The sequence below is a fragment of the Phoxinus phoxinus genome (assembly GCF_949152265.1).
Source record: "Phoxinus phoxinus genome assembly, chromosome: 9".
Taxonomy (NCBI): Eukaryota; Metazoa; Chordata; class Actinopteri; order Cypriniformes; family Leuciscidae; genus Phoxinus; species Phoxinus phoxinus.
The window spans coordinates 711,261-735,558 of NC_136884.1; the positions used below are offsets into that span (position 1 = coordinate 711,261).

The 24,298-nt window shown below is 37.8% G+C and overlaps 3 protein-coding genes and 1 long non-coding RNA gene across 6 annotated transcripts in view; 2 read left to right on the top strand and 2 right to left on the bottom strand.

The window, feature by feature from the left end:
- Positions 1-2,326: 2,326 nt before the first annotated feature.
- LOC307004203 (protein ripply2-like) lies at positions 2,327-2,901 on the bottom strand. The gene is made up of 3 exons (XM_079623308.1): positions 2,771-2,901; positions 2,623-2,681; positions 2,327-2,518 (listed from the first exon to the last, which is right to left on the bottom strand). Exons 1-3 carry the CDS (start codon positions 2,873-2,875, stop codon positions 2,371-2,373), a joined length of 312 nt encoding a protein of 103 aa, XP_079479434.1. The 5' UTR covers positions 2,876-2,901; the 3' UTR covers positions 2,327-2,370.
- A 981-nt stretch (positions 2,902-3,882) lies between these two features.
- Positions 3,883-20,063, top strand: mrap2b (melanocortin 2 receptor accessory protein 2b). 3 transcript variants are annotated; one of them, XM_079623309.1, is made up of 4 exons: positions 3,883-3,971; positions 15,719-15,974; positions 18,072-18,168; positions 19,199-20,063. In XM_079623309.1, exons 2-4 carry the CDS (start codon positions 15,866-15,868, stop codon positions 19,509-19,511), a joined length of 519 nt encoding a protein of 172 aa, XP_079479435.1. In that variant the 5' UTR covers positions 3,883-3,971; positions 15,719-15,865; the 3' UTR covers positions 19,512-20,063. The 3 variants fall into 3 exon arrangements, with proteins under 3 accessions (XP_079479435.1, XP_079479437.1, XP_079479436.1); XM_079623311.1 differs by having other exon boundaries at positions 3,894-3,933; positions 19,199-20,019; XM_079623310.1 differs by lacking the exon at positions 3,883-3,971 and adding an exon at positions 10,730-11,022 and having other exon boundaries at positions 19,199-19,868.
- On the bottom strand, positions 6,357-10,775 carry LOC307004205. The gene is made up of 3 exons (XR_013798937.1): positions 10,643-10,775; positions 9,572-9,715; positions 6,357-7,338 (listed from the first exon to the last, which is right to left on the bottom strand). It is a non-coding gene; the product is annotated as an uncharacterized lncRNA (long non-coding RNA).
- Positions 20,064-20,814: 751 nt separating the features above from the next.
- Positions 20,815-24,298, top strand: part of crybg1b (crystallin beta-gamma domain containing 1b) — a gene marked incomplete at its 5' end in the record, with an annotated part of 34,450 nt that continues 30,966 nt past the window's right edge. Inside the window, 3 exons of the mRNA XM_079622969.1 lie at positions 20,815-20,854; positions 23,508-23,558; positions 23,723-23,805. Coding sequence (XP_079479095.1) covers positions 20,815-20,854; positions 23,508-23,558; positions 23,723-23,805 — 174 coding nt within the window. The remainder of the gene's footprint in view (positions 20,855-23,507; positions 23,559-23,722; positions 23,806-24,298) is intronic.

Here is a 24,298-nt window from a genome sequence, read left to right on the forward strand (position 1 = left end):
AGTACAGTAACTAATGTATTGCTCATGTTAGTTCATATCCTAACTAATGTTAACTAGTGAAACCTCATGGTAAAGTGTTTCTTTGTATTGCAATTAAACAACTAAAAATGTACTATTGTATGGTTTGTGACAACAGTGAATCTGCAATCTCCGAATCTAAATGTTTATCTTACAAAAATATCCCCAGATCCTGAAAATGCTGTTATTCGTGATCATCTTGAGTCTCACACTCCAGCCGGGTCTGAGTCTGAGTAAGTGGAAGCCGGAGCCGCCGCCGAAGCCGGAGCAGCGCTGTGTGAATGCGGTGGATCGAGTTCAATATGACACCTTCTTTACACACCACCTAAACACCGGCATGCCAGGGAATAAACAGCCAAATAAACAACATCAACATAAAAGTGAGAAAAGCATCAACAAAGAATGGCACGAGTTCATTACCAAAATTGGCACCTGGGACCGGCCGATTCAGAGCTTCTTTCTCAATTCAGACTTGGATAAAGTGTTAGCTGTGTGTTCAGCAGGGGGAAAGATATATCCAGGCAAAAACCTCTGCATCAGCAAGCAGCGTTTCAGCTTCTACACTGTTCACGTCGAAACTAAGATGAAGGTCACGGCTGTCAAATTCATAGAAAATCAACATGTGATTCTTGGCTGTGAAAAAATCAAGATCTTGAACAAATGTCTGCCTATTCATTTCGAGGCAAATGAAAATGAAGCTAAACCAGATAATAATGCAGCAGACTGCAGTTAATCAGCTGAACACACACACTTTATTCCTGGCGAGTGTTTAAAGTGTTTAAAGTGTTTAAAGTCTAGAGTTCTGACCCACAGAAATGATGTCTGGATGATGTCACTTTTAAGCTTTGCTTCTTTCATTTTTATCTAATGTTGAAAGTGAATTAATGTGAGGATGTCTGAACATTACACACACACACAGCTTCATATTCGCCTTTTGCTTTATTGATTATCATTAAATAAACAGCATTAAAAAAAATCTGGATTTTTTTTCAATGAACACACACACACACACAGTTTGTTCTTGTGTGACACAGGATAACTACGTTTTGAATAATAACAATATTTATTAAGAAGTGAATCATATCACTTCCAGGGTTATTATTGTTAACTAAATATATTAAAAAACAATATAAATATTATATGAAAAAATATGTTGCCTTGGCAATAAACAGAAATAAGTTTAAGTTGAAGCATCAAAATATACAGTATATATATATATATAATGGTGAACATGAGAACACATGACCGGTCACAGCTCAGCTCTGATTGGTCATGGTGTGAATCTACACAGATCCTTAATGGACACAATAACACTCCTGATTAACACACACACACACACACACACACACGTTATATTCCCGTAACAACACCTCAATGCGCGCGCACACACACACACACACACACACACACACACACACACACACACACAGGCGTTACATGGCCTTGTCATGAAGCGTTTCACTGTTTTACTGCTGCTTTCCCACACTGACTCCTCTCTCTCTCTCTCACACACACACACACCAGTATACTCCCATAACAACACTTCAATGCACACACACACTCTACTACACTGATGAGATCAAAAATATGAACTATAATGGAGCTCACTTTAGCCATTGTGTGTGTGTGTGTGTGTGTGTGTGTGTGTGTGTGTGTGTGTGTGTGTGTGTGTGTGTGTGTGTGTGTGTGTGTGTGTGTGTGTGTGTGTGTGTCTGAGTGTGAGGAGTCAGTGTGGGAAACAGCAGTGAAATGCTTCATGACACGTTCAGACTTTAACTTTTAAATGTAGCAGTTTTTAAATGTAACTTTTTTCGGAACGTTCAGATTCAAAATTAACGTTCCATAATGTTTGAAGAATGGAATGTTCACTTAACATTCGCAAAACCAAGAAAAAATGTTGTAAAATCTTCAGAAATATCATTTTCAGAGCATATATTTTGGACTTTTATACAGTAACTGCTCTTGTAAAGTCAATATCTCTCACAGCCGATAGAAAACTGCAGGAATAAACAGATCTTCATAAGATTTATATATTTTTATATTGTCATTTTTACTCTAAAGTTCACTTCAGTCACTTATTTAGACTTCTTTGCAACACTGTGATTCAAAGAACGATCAGAAACAAAGTTTTGAATATTTAAATATTTATTTCAATGAAATAAGTTACATGTAGAATAATTTATCATAAATACTAAAAAAATATATATATATAAAATACATTATTAAACTTACAAACGAAGCAATTTTATACACTGTACATATCCACAAGTATTTACATTCAATAACTAAATAAAGTGAATCAGAATTTGGAGTCCATATATAAATATAAGATGTGCGCAGTGATGAAGGTCTTCAGTGGAGCTCCTCTTCATCCTCCTCCTCCTCCTCAGTGTGTGAGTCCTCATAAAGGCAGATGGAGGCCTGGACCGGGTAATTCCTCAGGAGAAGCTCCGCCTCCTGGTACAAGTGATCGAAACACTGGGATCTGGGCCAGAACAACCTGGAGAAAATCAAGTTTAAACAGTGAGTTCATAATCTGTGGAGAAGCAGATCATATCAACATCTTCACGTGATCATATCAACATCATCACGTGATCTACTTACTTCACAGGGTGTGTGATGGAGACTTTACAGAGTTGCTCATCTGATGGTCTGTCATAAGGCTGTTGAATGAAGACAGATTTTTTTAGTATCTGATATTTTGCTCATACAATAATCAGAGTTCAATATTATTGATTATCTCATCTCGTACCTTATGAGTGGCAGCTGTGCGTCCTTTGCTGGCTTTATTGACCCACGGTCTCCAGGGTCTCGTGTCGGCGTGTAATACTCCGCGAGTGAGAGAGATCTTCTCCATGATGTTGGTGGACAGAGAAGCGGAAGAGAATGATGTTCGGACTGAAGTCTGGAGCCTTTATATACACGCACGCGCGCTCGTGCCAAACGGTGCGTTCACGCCTCGCGTCTGACACGCGCGCTGGTGAAGGTGTGATGATGTCACACTCCCGCCGAACACATGGCGAGCTGACACGTTCACTGAGAACTCTCTTTAATAACAGTAAAGTTTAGTTAGTTGGACGTTTGCCAAACGTTTTTACATGTTTCCAGCCACACTTGTTCCAGAATGTTTAGAAATCGTTCAAAAGTGGCTCCAAAATGATCAAATGTCCCCTTAACGGTCGTATATGTGCCCAATAAATACAATCTGAGCGCTCAGGGAACATTCACTTTCATAACGTTCTTGCTCATCTACAGGTGTGGCTCTTTTTATATGATGATTTGGTGATAATGAGATGGTGTGTGTGTGGTTTAATCACATGAGATATTTAGCACTGGTTTAAAGTGTGAAGTGAAATCCAAAGCATTTGCTCTCAAACACAAACATGACGCGTGCCGATCTGTGACGCGCGCGCTCCCGCTGAGACTCGTGCGCACGAGCGGGTTCATGAACTTTATTCTCCAGTTCAAGAGTGAGACAAACGCTCGGAGTAAAGTACACACACACACACACACACACACACACACACACACACACACACACACAGAGAGATAAGATGCGTCATGAAGAGTGCCTCCTGTATTAATGTTCTTCAACAATCCTCTCTGTGTCGTGAATCACAGGATATTAAATCTGATTTATTAATGAAGAAAGGATGAAGCTGGTTTATGATGTTCACACGGCTGTTTGCTGTTGCTTGGGTTTGTCCCTCACATGTCGCTTCTGAAGACATATTTATAGATTATTTAGATGTATGAGAAGAGCAGCATGAACATTCTGCTAAACATCTGAAGAATAAAGGAGAAGAAGAAGAAAATTAAACGTGATTTGCTGTGTGTAACTCTCTCTCTCTCTCTCTCTCTCTCTCTCTCTCTCTCTCTCTCGAGTGCATGCTGGGAGTGAGTGGGCGGAGCGTGGTGAGTGTGGATGCATGAGTGGTAGCCGTCTGTGGCTGGTAGGATTGCTTTTTCAAACTTTTTTTCTTGTAAGTGTTTTGTTTGTGTTTTTTATTTGGGGTAATTTTGTTTTTTGTTTTTTTGTGAGGATAGTCTGCTTCCAGCATTTTGCTGGGAGGCATGGCGACTCCAAACACAATGGTTTTTGAAAATTTAACTCGGCGTCATGGAGTGAAAATTGATTCAAACGCTAATGTGGAAGATGTTTGTTTGGCTGTAGGAGACGTTGTGGGTCATGAAAACGTTGTGTCCGCCTCGCGAATGAACAGTGCGTTTGTGCTTTTTCTTAGCACTGTTGAGAAGGCGAACGAAATAGTGCAAAACGGTGTTGTAATCAAGGGTTCACTTACGTCGGTGTTTCCTCTGAGCACTCCCGCCAAGAAAATCATGATTTCAAACGTCCCTCCGTTTGTGAAAGATGAGTTACTCGTGCAGGAATTGTCACGATATGGAAAGATAGTTTCCCCCATCAAAAAAATTCCGCTCGGATGTAAATCGCCTTTAGTGAAACATCTCGTTTCTTTTAGGAGACAGGTGTTTATGATTCTGAAGAATGGCGAAGATGAACTTGACCTGGTTTTTAAATTTAAAATAGAAGGCTTTGATTATGCTGTCTTCGTATCATCTGATACGACGATCAAATGTTTTGGTTGTGGAAAAATTGGGCACCTCAGTCGTAACTGCCCTGATAAAGTGAAGAACACTGATGCAGATAAAGCGGTGAGCACTGTCGATGAAAATAGCGCGTCCGAAACCAGCGCAGCGACGAACCCTCCCAGATGGCAAAAATCATCTGGCCCAGATCTGGCCCAGACACTTCGTAAGTTCTGGGCCAGATCCGCGCAACGGACCTGGGCCGGTGTCTTTTAGCACAACGGGCCAATACCGGCACGGATCCGTTTCTTCCTCATCTGGACCAGAACTGGGCCAGCTCCGGATTTCTTTATGGAGATTTGGCCCGAATATGGGCCAGATCTGGTCCAGCTCTGTTTTGGATCTGGTCCAGAACCATGCCGGATCAGGGCCAGCTTATTTTGTATACAGTACACACACACACTCACTAGTAATATAAATATTTAGAATTTCAAGAATCTTCTCATATACATGATCTAATATCTTATGGTCTTATGCCACTAATATTATTTCTGTTAGGTTTTAACATGAAATGCTTGAAAGTTTAAAGTACTGATTTAGATGTAAAGACAATTACTGTATTGAACATTTTTTTACACTAAAATACCACCTGATAAACTAGTGTTAGCACTAACTCACAGCCACTACTTCACAATAATCATGCATTCCAAAAAAAAAATAAAAAAAATTGGACAGTAAATACGACGTATTCAAGGGCTTAATATTTTGATCCATCTTCTTTTATTTAGCATATTAAAACAAATACACAAAACAATGCAAAACAGTGCCACTATGCATATAATTTTTGCACAAGTACTTAAAGTTTATATAAAACACTGATGTCTCTACTTGCCGTTAAAGGGATAGTTCGCATAAAAATGAAAACTCATCAATTACTCACCCTCATGTCGTTCCAAACCCGTAAGACTTTCGTTCATCTTTTGAACACAAATTAAGATATTTTAATGAAATCTGAGGGATTTCTGACTCCCTCCATTGACAGCTACGCAACAGCCACTTTGATGCTTAAAAAGTTCATAAAGAGATCATAAAACCAATCCATATAAATCGAGTGGTTTAGTCCAAACTTTTCTGAAGAGACACGATCCCGTTATATGATGAACGGATTGAATTTGGGCTTGTATTCACATATAAACATTCATTAACTCACACATCAGTTGTGGTGAACGGAAGCTCAAGCATGCTTAAAAATGCTTAAAAAGTTCATAAAGAGATCATAAAACCAATCCATATAAATCGAGTGGTTTAGTCCAAACTTTTCTGAAGAGACACGATCCCGTTATATGATGAACGGATTGAATTTGGGCTTGTATTCACATATAAACATTCATTAACTCACACATCAGTTGTGGTAAACGAAAGCTCAAGCATGTTCGCTTGACGTGCAAGAACCAATAAGGTTCTTTCTCGTGTTACGCAGCACGTTTGAGCTCTTGAGCTACAAGAGGTTTGTTGTCGCGTGTCAAGCAGGTTCGGTTGAGCTTCTGTTTATGTTCACTGATCAATGTTATATGTGAATAAAGGCCTAAATGCAATCTGCTCATCATATAAAGCGATCGAGTCTCTTCAGAAAATATGGACTAAACCGCTCAATTCACATAGACTAGTTTTCAGATCTCTTTATGAACTTTTCAAGCATCAAAATAGTAGTTGCATAGCTGTCAACAGAGGGGACAGAAATCTCTCAAATTACGTGAAAAGATCAAAAGATGAATGAAAGTATTACGGTTTTGGAATGACATGAGGGTAAATTATAGATAAACAGAATCTTCTTTTTTGGGTGAACTATCCCGCTCTACTCTATACTTGCATAATATGCACTAAGCTTAAAGGGATAATTTGCCCAAAAATGAAAATTTGCTGTTAATTTACAGGCATCTCTATAATAAATTTATGAAGCTAAAATTTGGGCCACCCTAAATCCATCCAAGATCTAGGTGACTTTTTCTTCAGTTGAACAGTAAAGAAGATTTTTAGCTGAAATTGTGGTCCATGATGATTCATATAATGCAAGTCAATGCCTACAGTCAGTTAGAGAGTAAAAAAAAAAAAAACTACAAAAACTGTCACCTACATATTGGATGGCTTGAGGGGGAAGAAATTAACAGCAAATTTTCATTTTTCAGTGAACTTTCCCTTTAAAACAGTGAAACACAAATAGTTAAACAATCTCAGAACTTTTCTCAATGTATATTTTAAAGAATATTTTTGAATGGGTATTCATGTGTAGTGACATAAGCCTCATGAATTTATTATTTATCCCCCAAAAATGTGGCATTGATCAAAGAGGCAGCAGAAATATGCAAAGAAATGGAAAAAAATGCATACAAAACAATGGTAACATTTTACAATAAGGTTAATTAGTTAACATTAGTTAATGTATTAACTAACATGAACTAACGATGAGCATTTTGAACTAACAATTTGTTTGTGAAATATTTGTTACAGAATTTATTAATCTTTGTCAATGTTAGATAACAAAAATACAGATATATAAAGATATTATAAAAATATATAACTAAGATTAATAAATGCTTAAGTATTGTTCATTCTTAGTTCATGTTAACTAAGGTAACCAATGAACCTTATTGTAAAGTGTTGCCAAAATAGTTTTATAATGAACCGTAAACACATCAAGAACCAATCAGGACAGGTCGGAGGCCATGGTATTACAAACCACTTCATATGTGCTGTTTAATTCCCATGAGGCATCTAAAAAGGAAAACAAAAAGACCAAGAAGAAAGCTGTTAGATCTTCATGTAAATGTCGCACTAAATAAATAATCCGACGGCTGTTTTGTACTGTACTGTGCTTCTTCTAGAGTTGGGGTACTCGAACTCGGACTCGGACTCGAGTCCGGTCTCGAGTCCAATTTTGAATGGACTCGGACTTGTCACGCACTCGAATGAATTTGTACTCGGACTTGACACGGACTCGGGACATTTTAGACTCGGAAAAATGTCCGAGTCCAGTCGAGTCCGGGCACTGGATGACACAAAACTAAATTTTGTGAATTTTTTTTATTCAAAAACGAAACGAAACAACGTTGTTTCAGCGTTGAGTATTGTAGCCAATCACAGTTAAGTGCATAAACACAGTGGCAAATCAGAGGCGTTTTAGAGTCCGCATGCGAATAATTCGCTCAAAATGTATGTTTAGAATCAGCACGAGCTTTATCCTTTCGCAAATCCCCTCATAAACAACAAAGTCTCTCTAGACGCAATATTAATAAGATATTCACTGTGCAGTGCGGACAACTTCAGTCAGTGCTTATGACGAGAGTTTTAGGGAGAGTGCCGAACGCGATAAGTGATGGCTTAAAGGGAGCGCTGCCTGTTGACAATCTAAATAGTTTTGTTTTTCATACTTCTAGAGGACCAGTGGTTACGTTCACACTGTAAATTATAAATAGTGATAACTGCATTTAAATCTGGGATTGAATCCACTTAATTTTTGTCCTTTGAGTCATGAAATTGCGATGATTTGACACATAGCCTAGCAACATAAGAACGTGATAACCATAGCAACATTTTGGCGTCTAATAATGTTATCATTTTTGTTGCATTTATACTTTAGTCATAAGTTTACATACTCCTTGCAGAATCTCCAAAATGTTATTTTTATGTTTTTTAATAAGACGGATCATACACATTGTTTCTATTTAGTACTGCCCTGAAAAAGCTTTTTCACATAACAGATGTTTAATAGCCTAAATAAAATACAAACACAAAATAAAGACAAATTAAATAGGCTCGATTTTAATATTGTGTCATTACCTGAATGATCCAGAACTTTTTTTTTTTTTTAATGGTTGAGGAAAAATCATCTAGCTCCTGCACATTCTTTGCTTTTCCAGCATCTTCTGCATATTTGACTCCTTACTAGCAGTGACTATGATTGTAAGATCCATACTTTCACACTGGTGACAACTGAGGGACTCATACAACTATTACAAACCCTGCAAACATTTAGTGATGCACAAGAAGGAAGCATCCGTTAAGAGCCAAGAGGTGTAAACTTTTGAACTGGATCATTGGTGTAAATGGGTCTTATTTGTTTAAAAATGCATTCATTAATTTAGTCCAACCCTTCAGAGGCTAAATAAGATATTAGCATGTACAACACAATAAGAAAAATTTAAACATCATCATCTTGCTCAAAAGTTTACCCCTGGCTCTTAATGCATCGTGTTGCATTATTAAGCATTACCTTGCAGATTCTAAAAGATGTACAATAGGTAAACGTATGACTGTAACTATACATTGCAATCATTTTGTAAGGTTTAAAATATTAATTTAAGAGCTCAGTGTTGAGACCTTTCGCCGGGATTTGATTGACAGGTGATCTGACCAATTATAATGCAGATACACGCTATTTTTGTTCGACAAACAAACCAAATCAGTTAGTAGATTAAAGGCAGTGGACTTGAACTTGAAAAATAGTGTGTATTGATTTCTTTTTTAGAAATTTGTGCTATAACTAGAAGAGATTATCAGTTCACGTGCTGCTTGAACTGAGGCCTACACATTAAAGCACCACAAAACAGTATTTATCATTTGAATTTCATAAAAATTAAAAAAATTGAAAGCTGAGACTTTATTTCAAACCAAAAGTACCCTGCTCTGTCTTGTCTGTTGGCACATTGTTAGTGTCTTCTTTGCTCCGACCGAGAACAGAGTGAGAGAGGAATGGCTTGTCGGACGTAGCAACAGTAACCAAGAGGGGCGGGTCTTTGTGAAAGGTCACTTTCAAATCATTTAAATCTTTGTGGACTCGGCCGGACTCGACTCGGACTCGGATGTTAAGGACTCGTACTCAAGTCCGACTCGACCCTCTTTGGACTCGGACTTGGACTTGTACTCGGTTGTTAAGGACTTGGACTCGACTCGGACTCGACAAAGGTGGACTCGGACCCAACACTAGCTTCTTCTATCTGAAATTTACCTCAGTTAATTAAGGCCTCTTTGGCTCTTGAACGTTCCTTCCGGACACCTTCACGGTCAAAGGCCGGATTAATTCAACGGATGCCGCAAGAATCTATTCCACTCTCTGCTGCACTGGTAGAAGACTGGTTTTTCCTAACAGCTCCTGTTGAGAAAAAAAAGTGCAATAAACATAAACCTCCAACTAATGAGTTGCACCTCCAAGCTCCTGAGTACTGATTGATAGTTATTTTATAATGTAGATCAGTTAAGGGATAAACATCAATTATTTAAATATTAATTTACATTGATAAGAATCAGATATCACATGATCCTTCAGAAATCATTCTAATATGTTGATTTGGTACTCAGGTAACATTTCTTATTATTATCATCATTGTTGAAAACGGTTGTGGTTGCTTAACATTTTTGTAGAAATGGTGATAATTTTTTTCATGATTGTTTGATAAATAGAAAGCTCAATGAACAGCATTTACTAAATATAAATCTTTTGTAACACTAGAAATGTCATTGACTGTCAATTTTGATCGATTTAAGACATCCTTGATGAATAAAAGTATTAATTTATCTCTTTTTTGATCTTACCACAAATGTTTGAATGGTTAAACTTAGTTGTTTCCACAAAAATATGAAGCAGCACAACTGTTTTCAGTAACAGTAACTACAGTAACTAATGTATTGTTCATTGTTAGTTCATGGTAGCCTAATTAATATTAACTAATGTTAACAAATGAAACCTTGACGTTAGGGTAAAGTGATGGACTGCGGGAGGCCTTATCTAGGTTAAGCTAACGCTAGCCTTTCACTAACATTGCCGCAGTTAAAACTTACAACAGTAAAAATTAAAGCAGTTAAAATTCATCAATACATAATTACAATCGTCTGGATCTGGATCGTCTTCGTGTTAGCAATAGCATGCCATCTGATAACATAAGAGTTAGCATTACGATTCATTCAATACCGATCTAAGGAGCAATAACTTCAAACCTTAAGTTTAAAATGTAACTAACGAGTACACAATATAAGAATTTAAATAATTAATAAAACAGTTTGACCACACTGTGTCACTTACCGTGGTGAAGTGTTTGTTTGTAGTAGGATACCGAGTACCGACTGTTGCTGCCCCCTCTCCTAAACTCCAGGGGGGAAAAAACGTTTCGCGCGCTCATTTCCACGGATACGGCCCGGATCTGTTTTGCGACTGTTGTTCCCGCCCACTGAAACCGGTCCCGGGCTGGACCCATTTTAGAGCAGTGAAACGGAGGTGACTGTGACGCGGATTTGCCGGTTTAAAGACGGATCCGGCTCGCAGTCACCTGCTATCTGGGCTGCGAATACACCGATAGTCGAGCCGGTGGAGGGAGCGAGCAGCGCGGGGACGCGAGCGTCTGGTTCTTCGGTTGATGATGGCGGTGTTGTGGCGGAGTCCGTGGCGGCAGAGAACGCGTTGGGGTTGAGTACATTACCTTCTGCGTTTGTAGAACAAGGCAGAGAAATTGTAAAGGAAGACCTGAGATTGAATGACTGTGAGGTAGATATGGAAGTTGAATCAGCTTTCAAAACTCCAATTAAAAGAAGAAAGAGTCGAAACGATGGAACCAGTAAACAAATTAAAAAAAGTGACGCTGCTGAAGGTGAAATCATAGTTTCGCCTTCGGATGATGATGATTCTGATTCTAACGTTTCTGTGTGTTCAGAGTTTTCCGCTTGTTCTCAAAATGAATCCGTAAATGTTGTGTACAAAGCTGAAGACATTAGTGCTTTTCTTCGGGAAACGAAAGGGCTAAAAGGCGTGCAGATTGAGGATTTTTTTCCTGATCGTGCACAATTTGTGAGGGACACCAAATATTTGATAAGAGAAGGGGCTTTCCCAGATCTCGAAAAGTACCGTTTACGTAAATTTGTAAACAAGTTAAAAAAACAAATTTCTAGAGATGAGAAGAATGCTATGGTTTAAATCCATAAGTTTGGTTTTCTTGACCATATATACAATTTCTGTTTTTTCTCATCTTAGTTTCTTGTTGAACCTAAATAAAAGTATGAGTCAGCTAAAAATTGGGACTCTCAATATAAATGGAGCTAGAGATGTTCGCAAAAGGATGATGTTGTATGAATTTATGAATCAGAAGTCTGTTGATGTCATGTTTATACAAGAAACGCATAGTGATCAAAGAAATGAGGTGGACTGGAAAAGAGAGTGGGGAGGTCACTTTTTTCTTAGTCATAAATCCTCTATTAGTGGAGGTGTTGCAATTTTATTTTCTAAAAGTATGACTCCAATATCTTATGAATTTGTTGAAATTGAAAAAGGTCGTTTTTTAAAAGTTAGTGTTAAATTTGAAAAAATTGTTATGGTGTTTTTAAATATTTATGCTCCTAATAGTGGAGTAGACAGAGTTTTGTTTTTAAATTTAGTCAACTCTACTCTGAAAAGCCTAAATACCGATGATTTCTTAGTTTTAGGTGGAGATTTTAACTGTACTGAGAATGATAAAGTAGACCGAAACCATTTAGAACCACATGCTGCATCTCAAAGAGTTATCAAGCAACTCGTTCAAACTTTTGATCTCTGTGATATTTGGAGAAATATGCATAAAAAATTAAGACAATACACATGGGTTCATTGTAAAGATAATTCATTGTCTTTGGCACGTCTTGATCGGTTTTACAGCTTTAAACACCAGTTCAATATTTTTAAATCTTGTCAAATTAATCCTGTCGGATTTTCAGACCATAGTGCGGTTCTTTGTTCTGTATTAATGAGTAATGTGAAGTCAAGCAGTGCCTATTGGCATTTTAATACATCTTTGCTTGATGACAAACATTTTAAAGATTCCTTTACTTTTTTTTGGGATGTTTTTAAACAACAAAAGTATTTATACAGCTCTTTACAACAGTGGTGGGATTGCGGGAAAATACAAATTAAAAATTTTTGCCAGCAATATACTCTTAATGTTACGAGAGAAATAACTCGATCATTAAATATTTTAGAGACTGAAATAGTTGATTTGTACAGTTTGTCTGCATCTACAGGCAAAAAAGAACATATTGAAGCTCTGACATCAAAGAAAACGTTATTGGCAAACCTGTTGGACATTAAGGCACAGGGAGCGCTGGTTCGCTCACGTTTCCAGAAAGTCACACAAATGGATGCACCTTCCAAATTTTTCTTCAGTATGGAGAAAAAAAATAGTCAAAGCAGAATAATTCATTCTTTGGTCTCTGATACAGGACAGGAAGTAACTCAAATTTCTGAGATAAGAGAAGTTGCTGTACAGTTTTATAAAAAATTATATACTGCTGATTTGATAAATGAAAAGATGACTACTAGCAGTTTTTTTGAAGGTCTACCAACACTTGATGAAGAGAGCAATGAAAGTTTGCAGCAACCTCTCACAGAACAAGAACTTTATACAGCAATGATGAGTATGGAGAATGGGAAATCCCCCGGGATCGATGGGTTACCCATTGAATTTTATAAAACTTTCTGGCTCATCTTAAGAGAAGATCTCTTATCAGTGTTTGATGAAAGCCTTATAAATGGTTCTCTTCCCCTTAGTTGTAGAAGGGCAGTTATCACTCTATTGCCCAAAAAAGGTGATCTTCAAAATATAAAAAATTGGAGGCCTGTTTCTCTCTTGTGCTCAGAGTACAAAATCCTGTCCAAAACATTGGCTACAAGATTGAGTAAAGTAATAGGGAAAGTGATAAACTACGATCAAACATACTGTGTACCAAATAGATCGATTTTTGATAATATAACTCTAATCAGAGATGTTTTAGAAGTTTCAAAGCTGTTTGGTATTAATATTGGCCTTATTTCTCTAGACCAAGAGAAGGCATTTGATCGGGTTGAACACCTTTATTTGTGGCATACTTTACAATCTTTTGGTTTTAATTCACGTTTTATTGATATGATCAGAGTAATGTATTGTGAAATTGAGAGTGTGATTAAAATTAATGGTAGTTTGTGTGCCCCCTTTAAAGTACAGAGAGGGGTTAGACAAGGTTGTGCCATGTCTGGGCTGTTATATGTGCTGGCTATAGAACCACTGCTTTCTATGTTACGAAACAAGTTAAAGGGCTTGACATTGCCACAGTGTAATAATGCTTTTTATTTATCTGCATATGCTGATGACGTTATTGCTTTTATAAATGATAGTGATGATGTTCAATTGTTACAACAAATTGTTAATGATTTTAAAGAAATTTCATCAGCAACTGTAAATTGGGGAAAAAGTGATGCTTTGTTGATTGGGAAATGGGAAGGAGGAAATCCCATTTTACCAGGAGGCTTAGTATGGCAAAAAGATGGGTTAAAATACCTTGGTGTGTTCTTAGGCAATGAGTCTTTCATGCAGAAGAACTGGGAAGGAATGGCAGATAAAGTAACGGGACGTTTGAAAAAATGGAAATGGCTGCTTCCTCAGTTGTCTTTTAAAGGACGCACACTCATTATCAACAATCTTGCGGCTTCTTCCCTGTGGCACAGACTTGCATGCGTTGACCCTCCTGTTGGTCTCTTAGCAAAAATTCAAGCAGAAATGGTGAACTTCTTTTGGGACAATCTGCATTGGATCCCTCAGAGTGTTTTGTTTCTGGCTAAAGAAGATGGAGGCCAAGGTCTAGTGCATTTGGCAAGTAGATGTGCTGCTTATCGTCTTCAGTTTTTGCAGAAGTTTATGCTGGGATCTGAAAGACTGGTATGGAGACCAGTGGCTCAATGCATTTTACGAAGAATAAGTGGACTTGGTCTGGACACTGTTTTGTTTTTAATGGATTCTAAAAAGTTTGATTTTAGAGGAACTCCTGCTTTCTATCGAAGTCTCTTTAAAACATGGAGTCTGTTTAAGCCTCAATGGATGGAGCCCTTAATGTCCCTGTATTGGCTACTGGAAGAGCCCATCGTGTGTGGAGCACGCCTCGACGTATCTGGTGATGAAATACCGGGTCTTAAGGATGTGTTGTACAGAAGTGGATCTCTACAGTTGAAACACATTATTAATAATGTAGGTCCTGATTTTAAAGATGTAGAAGCAGTTTCAGCCTTTTTAAAGGTAAAGTCTGCACGATACATTCAACGTTTTTTAGATAAACTGCAGGGGGCTTTGAATGTACAAGAAAGAACTTTACTTGATGAGTACAATAAGAAATGTATATTTCCAGATTGTGAAGATTTTTTTCCAGATATATGTATTGTACCTGATCTTCTTTTATCTAATGAGATTAATCCCTTGTTGAAGGAAATTGATGTGCAAATGGATTTTTTTGAAGTTAAAGGGAAAACATTGTACAGAAGTATTGTGAAGGTGACAAATATTAAATGGTTAAAGAATAGAAGTGATACTGTATGGAGAGACACATTGGAGATTACTGAAACAACAACACCAGTGTGGAGGATTTTGTACAAACCTCCTTTACCTAAACGAGTTGGTGATCTTCAATGGAGGATACTCCATGGGGCTATAGCAGTTAATTCCTTTGTGGCAATGTTGAACCCAAATGTAAGTGAGAATTGTCCTTTTTGCATTGAAAGGGAGACTGTGTTTCATTGTTTTATGTTTTGTAAGAGACTTTCTTTTTTGTTTAGCCTTTTAGAGCTTCTTTTTGAATCTTTTGGGGCATGTTTTGCAAAGCAGGATTTTATCCTTGGTTGTATGTATACTATTAAGAAAAAACATAGATGTCAATTGCTTAATTTTATTGTTGGTATTGCAAAATTAGCCATTTACATAACTAGGAGAAATAAAATTGAACAGAAGGGAGAACAAGAACTTGTATCAGCTTTTAAAAAAATGGTAAAATCACGACTTGTAATTGAGTTTAATTTTTATAAATTAATGAATACATTGAATATTTTTGAAATTGAGTGGTGCTGTGATAATGTGCTGTGTTCATTAGTTGATAATGAACTGGTTATTTCAGAAGTGTTGATGTGAGATTTTATTTTATATAATAAGATTGGAAAGTATGTGACTTGTTTTGTGACTTGTTTTGTGAATGTTTTTTATATCTAAGATATTGGAAAGAAGTCTGAGAATTTTGTAATAAAAGGATTGTCAAATTCAATTCTCTCTCTCTCTCTCTCTCTCTCTCTCTCTCTCTCTCTCTCTCTCTCTCTCTCTCTCTCTCTCTCTCTCTCCCTCAGTGTGAACAGAGACTGAGAGACACACAGATGGTTCAGATGCTCATCTTCTTACCGGAGTCCCTGTTTAATGATCCGCTTATCCTGATTTCTTCACGATGCTTTTGGACTTGATTTAACTTCATGATTCTGGACGAGTTCTGCTGAAATATGACTGAATATTCAAACCAGAGTCGGGCCGGTGGAGATTATGAATGGCATTATGAATACTATGATGAGGAGGAGCCGGTGTCCTTTGAGGGACTGAGAGCAAACAGATGTGAGTTATCATTCACTGTAGAGAGAGAGAGAGAGAGAGAGAGAGAGAGAGAGGGATGGATGGATTATAGATGGATGGATGGATGGATGGATTATAGATGGATTATAGATGGATAGATTATAGATGGATGGATGGATAGATTATAGATGGATGGATGGATGGATGGATTATAGATGGATTATAGATGGATAGATTATAGATGGATGGATGGATGGATTATAGATGGATAGATTATAGATGGATGGATGGATTATAGATGGATGGATTATAGATGGATTATAGATGGATGGATTATAGATGGATGGATTATAGATGGATAGATTATAGATGGATGGATGGATGGATTATAGATGGATGGATTATAGATGGATTATAGATGGATGGATTATAGATGGATGGATGGATGGATGGATGGATAGATTATAGATGGATGGATGGATGGATGGATAGATTATAGATGGATGGATGGATGGATAGATTATAGATGGATTATAGATGGATGGATGGATGGATAGATTATAGATGGATTATAGATGGATGGATGGATTATAGATGGATGGATGGATGGATGGATGGATAGATTATAGATGGATGGATGGATGGATAGATTATAGATGGATTATAGATGGATGGATGGATGGATAGATTATAGATGGATTATAGATGGATGGATGGATGGATGGATGGATAGATTATAGATGGATGGATGGATGGATAGATGGATTATAGATGGATGGATGGATAGATTATAGATGGATGGATGGATGGATAGATGGATTATAGATGGATGGATGGATGGATGGATAGATTATAGATGGATGGATATATGGATGGATGGATTATAGATGGATGGATGGATGGATTATAGATGGATGGATATATGGATGGATGGATTATAGATGGATGGATTATGGATGGATTATAGATGGATAGATTATAGATGGATTATAGATGGATGGATTATAGATGGATGGATTATAGATGGATGGATATATGGATTGATGGATTATAGATGGATGGATATATGGATGGATGGATGGATTATAGATGGATGGATGGATAGATTATAGATGGATGGATTATAGATGGATAGATTATAGATGGATGGATGATGGATGGATGGATAGATTATAGATGGATAGATTATAGATGGATGGATGGATGGATATATGGATGGATTATATATGGATAGATGGATGGATTATAGATGGATTATAGATAGATGGATAATAGATGGATGGATTATAGATGGATTATAGATGGATGGATTATAGATGGATGAATGGATAGATTATAGATGGATGGATGGATAGATTATAGATGGATGGATGAATTATAGATGGATAGATTATAGATGGATGGATGGATGGATAGATTATAGATGGATGATGGATAGATTATAGATGGATGGATGGATAGATTATAGATGGATGGATGGATGGATAGATTATAGATGGATGGATGGATTATAGATATATGGATGGATTATATATGGATAGATGGATGGATGGATGGATTATAGATGGATTATAGATAGATGGATATATGGATGGATGGATAGATGGATTATAGATGGATATATGGATGGATGGATAGATGGATATATGAATGGATTATAGATGGATAGATGGATGGATGGATTATAGATGGATATATGGATGGATTATAGATGGATAGATGGATGGATGGATTATAGATGGATATATGGATGGATGGATAGATGGATTATAGATGGATAGATGGATAGATGGATTATAGATGGATATATGAATGGATTATAGATGGATAGATGGATGGATGGATTATAGATGGATATATGGATGGATTATAGATGGATAGATGGATAGATGGATTATAGATGGATATATGGATGGATGGATAGATGGATTATAGATGGATATATGGATGGATTATAGATGGATATATGAATGGATTATAGATGGATAGATGGATGGATGGATTATAGATGGATATATGGATGGATTATAGATGGATAGATGGATGGATGGATTATAGATGGATATATGGATGGATTATAGATGGATAGATGGATGGATGGATGTGTTTGTTTGTTCTAATGATGTTTTATTTCGTCAGACTCTATAGTGATTGGTTTCTGGGTCGGACTCGCTGTGTTCGTCATCTTTATGTTCTTTGTTTTAACTCTGCTTACTAAAACAGGAGCCCCGCGTCTGTGAGTAAACACACACACACACACACACACACACACACACACACACACACACACACACACACACACACACAGTTCAATCAGCTTTGTGGAAGCAAATATATATAAAATAAATATGTAGCCTATAGGATTTGTTAGGACAAGTGTGATACACACATCTGATAATCACTAATTTGCTATAGTTTATTTCATATTTTAATGTGAGATATTAAAGAGTGCCTCATTGTGACTATAAATTCATGCCTGCGTTAATAACACACAACATGCAGCTTGTGTTGTTGTGTGCGTCTCCATAGAAACAGCCAGTGCTGATGAGTCTGATTACAGTGAGTGTCATCACATATTCAAATGAGCAGAAACACTTCAGCTGACGCATATATTACAGGCAATCAGTTCATAACTCAATAAAGTGTGCATTCACATAATTCATCAGGTCATAACACACAAGGTAATTATCGTTAACTAAAAGCTGAAATAAAATTTAATCTAAATAATATTACTAAACAAAAAATGTAAATGTTGCCTTGGCAATAAGCTGAAGTTAAAGCACTAAAATTATTATCTGATTTTTTACAAAAAAAAATTATAAATTAAATCTAAATATCAATATTTTAAAAAACGAATAAAATGACAAAAACACAAAAAACTGCAAAAACTTAAAATCTAAAAATAAAATCTAATTAAAATATTATTAAAACTATACTGAAATAAAAATAAAATTACACAGGATTTAATTTTCTACTATATAAAAAAGTAATATTAAAAAAAAGGAAATATTTTAATATAAAATATAATATAAAAAAAATATTACATTTGATTTTTTAAATATAAATAAAAATTGTAGATTTCAATTAAAAATGTAAAATAAAAGTTTTAAATGATGCCAAAATGGGAAACATTTCACAGCAAAGACAAAGAAAAAATATATGATTAATTATTACAGGGTTGTACGGTTGACTTCAAGAATACAATTTTGTGTAAAAATTGCAACAAGATTATTAAATATTTCCAAAAACCCCGTCTTCCTCCACAGGATCCCTGATCCGAGTGAAAAGCATGATGGTCTAGGTGAGTGCGTGCTGGAGGTCAGAGGTCACGTCGAGTCCCATTCCCTCTTTCACTTCTACATCCACGAGGAGGAACGAGCCCGAGCCGGCAGAGGCGCTGTGATTGGCCGAGGGAGGCGGAGTGGGCGGGGCCAGACAGATGAAGACGAGCACTTCCTGTCCAGCTTCAACATTCCAAACTATGTGAACTCTGAGCCGCCAATCATCTCAGACAGCCAATCAGCTGTGCCGAAGAGCTTAGAGCCCGCCCATTCTGCTTATGACGTCATCCAATATTAATACACAGATCAGATCTATGAGACCCGTCATCTGGACAGCAGTGATATGAAGCGTGGAGAGAGACATATGCAAATCTATTGATGATCTTGAACCGGTCCAGGTGTGCAGGGTCACAGTAGAGCAGTGAACTGATCATCTCTCTGCAGTTATGAACTGACTTTATTTACTTGAGAAATTATGAATGAGTGAAGATAGTTCTGATAAAAGCTGACTGATGTAGTGTGTGTCTAACTGTTTTCTGTGAGTCTTTATTAATGTGTGTGTGTGTGTGAGAGAGAGAGTGCACGCACACACACAGGCGTTACATGGAGGTGTTAAAGTCTGAACGTGTCATGAAGCGTTTTACTGCTGCTTTCCCACACTGACTCCTCTCTCTCTCACACACACACACACACACACACACACACACACACACACACACACTCTCTCTCTCTCTCTCTCTCTCTCACCCCTCTCCTGCTGAGGACAGGTTCTGCCTCTTACACACACACACTCCACTACACTGATGAAATAAAAAATATTAACTATAATGGAGCTCACTTTAGCCGTGTGTGTGTGTGTGTGTGTGTGTGTGTGTGTGTGTGTGTGTGTGTGTGTGAGAGAGAGAGAGAAAGAGAGAAAGAGAGTGTGTGAGTGTGTGTGTGTGTGTGTGTGTGTGTAAGTGTAAGTGTAAGTGTGTGTGTGTAAGTGTAAGTGTGTGTGTGTGTGTGTGTGTAAGTGTAAGTGTGTGTGTGTAAGTGTGTGTGTGTGTGTGTGTGTAAGAGGCAGAACCTGTCCTCAGCAGGAGAGCGGTGAGAGAGTCTCCAGAAGAACACTGACTGTGATTAACTCTAATAACACAGAACCACATTCACTGCTCCTGAGCAAAGCATTCTGGGAGATCTGAGAGTGAGTGTCTCACACACACATCTATAATAAAGCAAGATTACAGGTAACGGCGCAGCGAGGACACTGCACTTCTCAGAGGAACATCATGAACATTCCCATGAACAATACACTCCATCCTCAGAACAGATTGTAGATTTAACAGTGTGTTACTATGGAAACAGAGTGGGATACATAGTGAGGGATTTCTGAATTTAAAGATAGCACCCAAACACACACACACACACGACAATATTACTCAAACGTAAACTAATATTAAAATGAAAACTGAAAATATAAAAAAAGTTAATTTGAATGTTTCTAAATACTACAATAGTATATTAAATTATACTAAAAACAACACTATATTTCTCATTGCTTGACACAAAACTTACACACAAACAACAACAAAAAGGCATGTTGACATGATGAACCCGTGATGATGCTCTTCCTCCAGCAGGAGGCGCTGCTGACCCCCAGTGCACAGACTCTCTCCGGCTGTGGAGCTCAGAGGAGGACATCATAAATGACCCAACTATCAGCTGTTCATGAAGCATAAAACTGTATTACTACAAACACTCTGCTCTGATTGGACAGATTCAGATTGCTTGAATATTAATGCTTCAGTAAAACAAAGTTCAGTTTAAATGAAATGCCGTGGATGATCTGCATGTGAAAGCAGTGTTGGCTTGAGAAAACCGGACCAGAAATTAAAGAAAAACAATTGAAGTTTGAAGGTTTTAAGTTTGAAATAGTTTTAGATTTAGTTAAGTATAAGTTTTAAAAGGCAGGATTTTGAATAGATAGATAGATAGATAGATAGATAGATAGATAGATAGATAGATAGATAGATAGAGTTGCTATGCAGTTGCTAGGGTATTTAAGGTGGTTGCTAGGCTGTTGCTATGCGGTTGCTAGGGTACTTGAGGTGGTTGCTAGGGTGTTGCTATGTGGTTGCTATGGTACTTGAGGTGGTTGCTAGGGTGTTCCTATATCGTTGCTATGGTACTTGAGGTGGTTGCTAGGGTGTTGCCAGGGTACTTGAGGTGGTTGCTAGGGTGTTGCTATACATTTGCTATGGTACATGAGGTGGTTGCTAGGGTGTTTCTATGCTGTTGCTAGGGTACTTGAGGTGGTTGCTATGGTACTTGAGGCGGTTGCTAGGGTGTTCCTATATGATTGCTATGGTACTTGAGGTGGTTGCTAGGGTGTTGCCATGGTACTTGAGGTGGTTGCTAGGGTGTTCCTATATGGTTGCAATGGTACTTGAGGTGGTTGCTAGGGTGTTGCCAGGGTACTTGAGGTGGTTGCTAGGGTGTTGCTATACATTTGCTATGGTACTTGAGAGGGTGTTGCTATACATTTGCTATGGTACTTGAGGTGGTTGCTAGGGTGTTGATATGCTGTTGCTAGGGTACTTGAGGTGGTTGCTATGGTACTTGAGGCGGTTGCTATGGTATTCTGTGTGTCCTTCAGTGTTGTCTGTTGCTCAGGATGGTGAGTGTGTGCTGGTTACACGTGGAGAATCTGCTCTGCCATCTGGATTCCATTGCCGAGAGCAGGAACTGAATATGTGCGGTTAAAGTGAGTCACGGCAGGCATTACAAAACACTCCCAGAGACCCGAGTGAGCGGCTTCAGACAGAGGCTGCCGTTGAGTCAAACTACGGAAACTGTACAAGTCATTATACACTCGCATGAATGTTCCTCTCTTCAACTGTACGAATGCATTAATGTTAATCTCATAGTGTCTTGCATTAAAGAACTGTCTCAACTATTAAATAACAGATGTAATATTAACATAATATCAGATTCGTCTAATTTTAAATAAACAGAAAAAAACAGAGATGAAAAATTAACATAAGTAAGAAATTGACTTTTGCTACGGTTTAAATAAATGTTCAGTGATATCTTATAAAGATTTCTGAATTTTGGCCATTTTTTGTTGCTATGGCAACTAGCCTACTAAATACATTTAAAGGGGTGGTTGATTATGATTTGACTTTTCTAACTGTAGTTAGTGTGTAATGTTTGATCATAAACAACATCTGCAAAGTTACAACACTCAAAGTTCAGAGCAAAGGGAGATATTTGCTTTTAAAGAAAAGAACTACAACAAACGGCTGGTAGGAACCACACGGGTTAGTGACATCACCAACACTAGAATTTACATAAACCCCGCCCCCGGAACACGATTTATAGATTATCATGACAGAATATGCTAATTGAAGATAGATAACTCCACAACAGCGACATAAATTCATCAACTAACCATTCAGAGACGTCCTGTTGCTTCTACATGTGTCACTTCTTCTCGAGTCTCTCCATCTTTGTCTGACTCCGTTTAAACATTAAAGGCAGAACAGTTGTCGTCATATCATCATTTTAGTGTGTGTGTGTGTGTGTGAGAGAGAGAGAGGTAATCTCAGCCGCTAACACACAGGAGCTCTTGAAACCCCGCCCCCTGCAGCAGCTCATTTGCATTTAAAGGGACAGACACAAAACGGTGCGTTTCTGCAAACTCTCAAAAAGTGACTTTAACATGATATATAAAAATATCTGTGGGGTATTTTGTGCTAAAGCTTCACACACACACTCTGGGGACATCAGAGACTTATTTTACATCTTGTGAAAAGGGCATTTTACCCTTTAAGTTTCTCATGCTAGCAGCTAGCATTTAAACAAGTGTTAACTATAGCCCTGCTCACCATAATGATGACCCATAAACCTATAACATCCAGTCAAAGCATGTTCCCCCAGCGTGTGTGTGTGTGTGTGTGTGTGTGTGTGTGTGTGTGTGTGTGTGTGTGTGTGTGTGTGTGTGTGTGTGCTTAGACTCTTTGCATGCGTTTTCCTGAACCCTCTCGGCTCATTAAAGTGTTAGAGGCCAGAGTCTAACCGTGGGTGTGTGTGTTAGCCTCGAGTGCATGAATAATTCAGCGTGTGTGTGTGTGTTTGTCAGACTGAAGCCGTTGCACAACAGTCGATATACCTGTCGCGTTCGGCGTTCTGATACCTGTCGTGTTCTGATACCTGTCGTGTTCTGATACCTGTCGTGTTCTGATACCTGTCGTGTTCTGATACCTGTCGTGTTCTGATACCTGTCGTGTTCTGATACCTATCGTGTCCTCAGTTCTCGGTCCACCGTTCCTGCAACAGCTCCTCGACCGATGGATCCTCACAGGTGAACGCTGAACGCAACGCTGGATCATGGTGAGTTCCTCACTGTTTACACACTTGACTGCATGCATGGTCAGAATGGCTCCAGATCGCGTGAAGTGAACAGGTCTGTGCACGAGCGGGACAGGTGTGGGTGTGACGTGCGTGTGGGAGCAGGTAAATAATTAGAGCAAACGTTAGAGCTTTCTGTTTCTTTACGCGAGACTCAGCATCAGTGCGTTCTGTCATTCATCTCTGACACTTTCAACACTGTGAGTATTGGGCTCTCCTAATGTTATATAGGTAGAAGTTGTTTGAAAATAAATTAGTTATTTTATACTTATAATTGGTATAGTTGGCCTAAATATCTTGATTATTGAGCGTCTCCATTGGAAATTGGAAGGTTAATTGCCCTAATGTTATTTTAATAACTTTCCAGGAACGTTCTCTCTAGGTTTTGTAATAACTAACATTGGAAGAAAGTTGATAAGAGTTTCATTTTTATAGTGACGAGAACTTAAAGTCACTTAAATTAAAACAGTTTACAAAATATTTTAAGGAGATAATGTGCTGCACATGTTTTTACAAATAAAAATAAGCATGCATGATCATAAAAACACATTTTAAAAACGTTTATAATATAAAATAAGTGAGAGCAGCTGTGAGCATCACTGTGGTAAACTCACTTTGGGAGGTTGGAAAACTGAAGTGTTCTGCGACCGTTCTCTTGTTCATTGTGTTGGATTGGGTTCATCTGATCCTCTG

Bases quoted from the DNA above. Each gene is read 5' to 3' on its own strand.
- LOC307004203 (XM_079623308.1), bottom strand. From the start codon at position 2,875: ATGGAGAAGATCTCTCTCACTCGCGGAGTATTACACGCCGACACGAGA. The intron at 2,682-2,770 runs GTACGAGATGAG...TTCATTCAACAG, and splicing joins GCACAGCTGCCACTCATAAG to CCTTATGACAGACCATCAGA. The intron at 2,519-2,622 runs GTAAGTAGATCA...GATTTTCTCCAG, and splicing joins TCCATCACACACCCTGTGAA to GTTGTTCTGGCCCAGATCCC.
- mrap2b (XM_079623309.1), top strand. From the start codon at position 15,866: ATGACTGAATATTCAAACCAGAGTCGGGCCGGTGGAGATTATGAATGG. The intron at 15,975-18,071 runs GTGAGTTATCAT...TTATTTCGTCAG, and splicing joins GGGACTGAGAGCAAACAGAT to ACTCTATAGTGATTGGTTTC. The intron at 18,169-19,198 runs GTGAGTAAACAC...CTTCCTCCACAG, and splicing joins AAAACAGGAGCCCCGCGTCT to GATCCCTGATCCGAGTGAAA.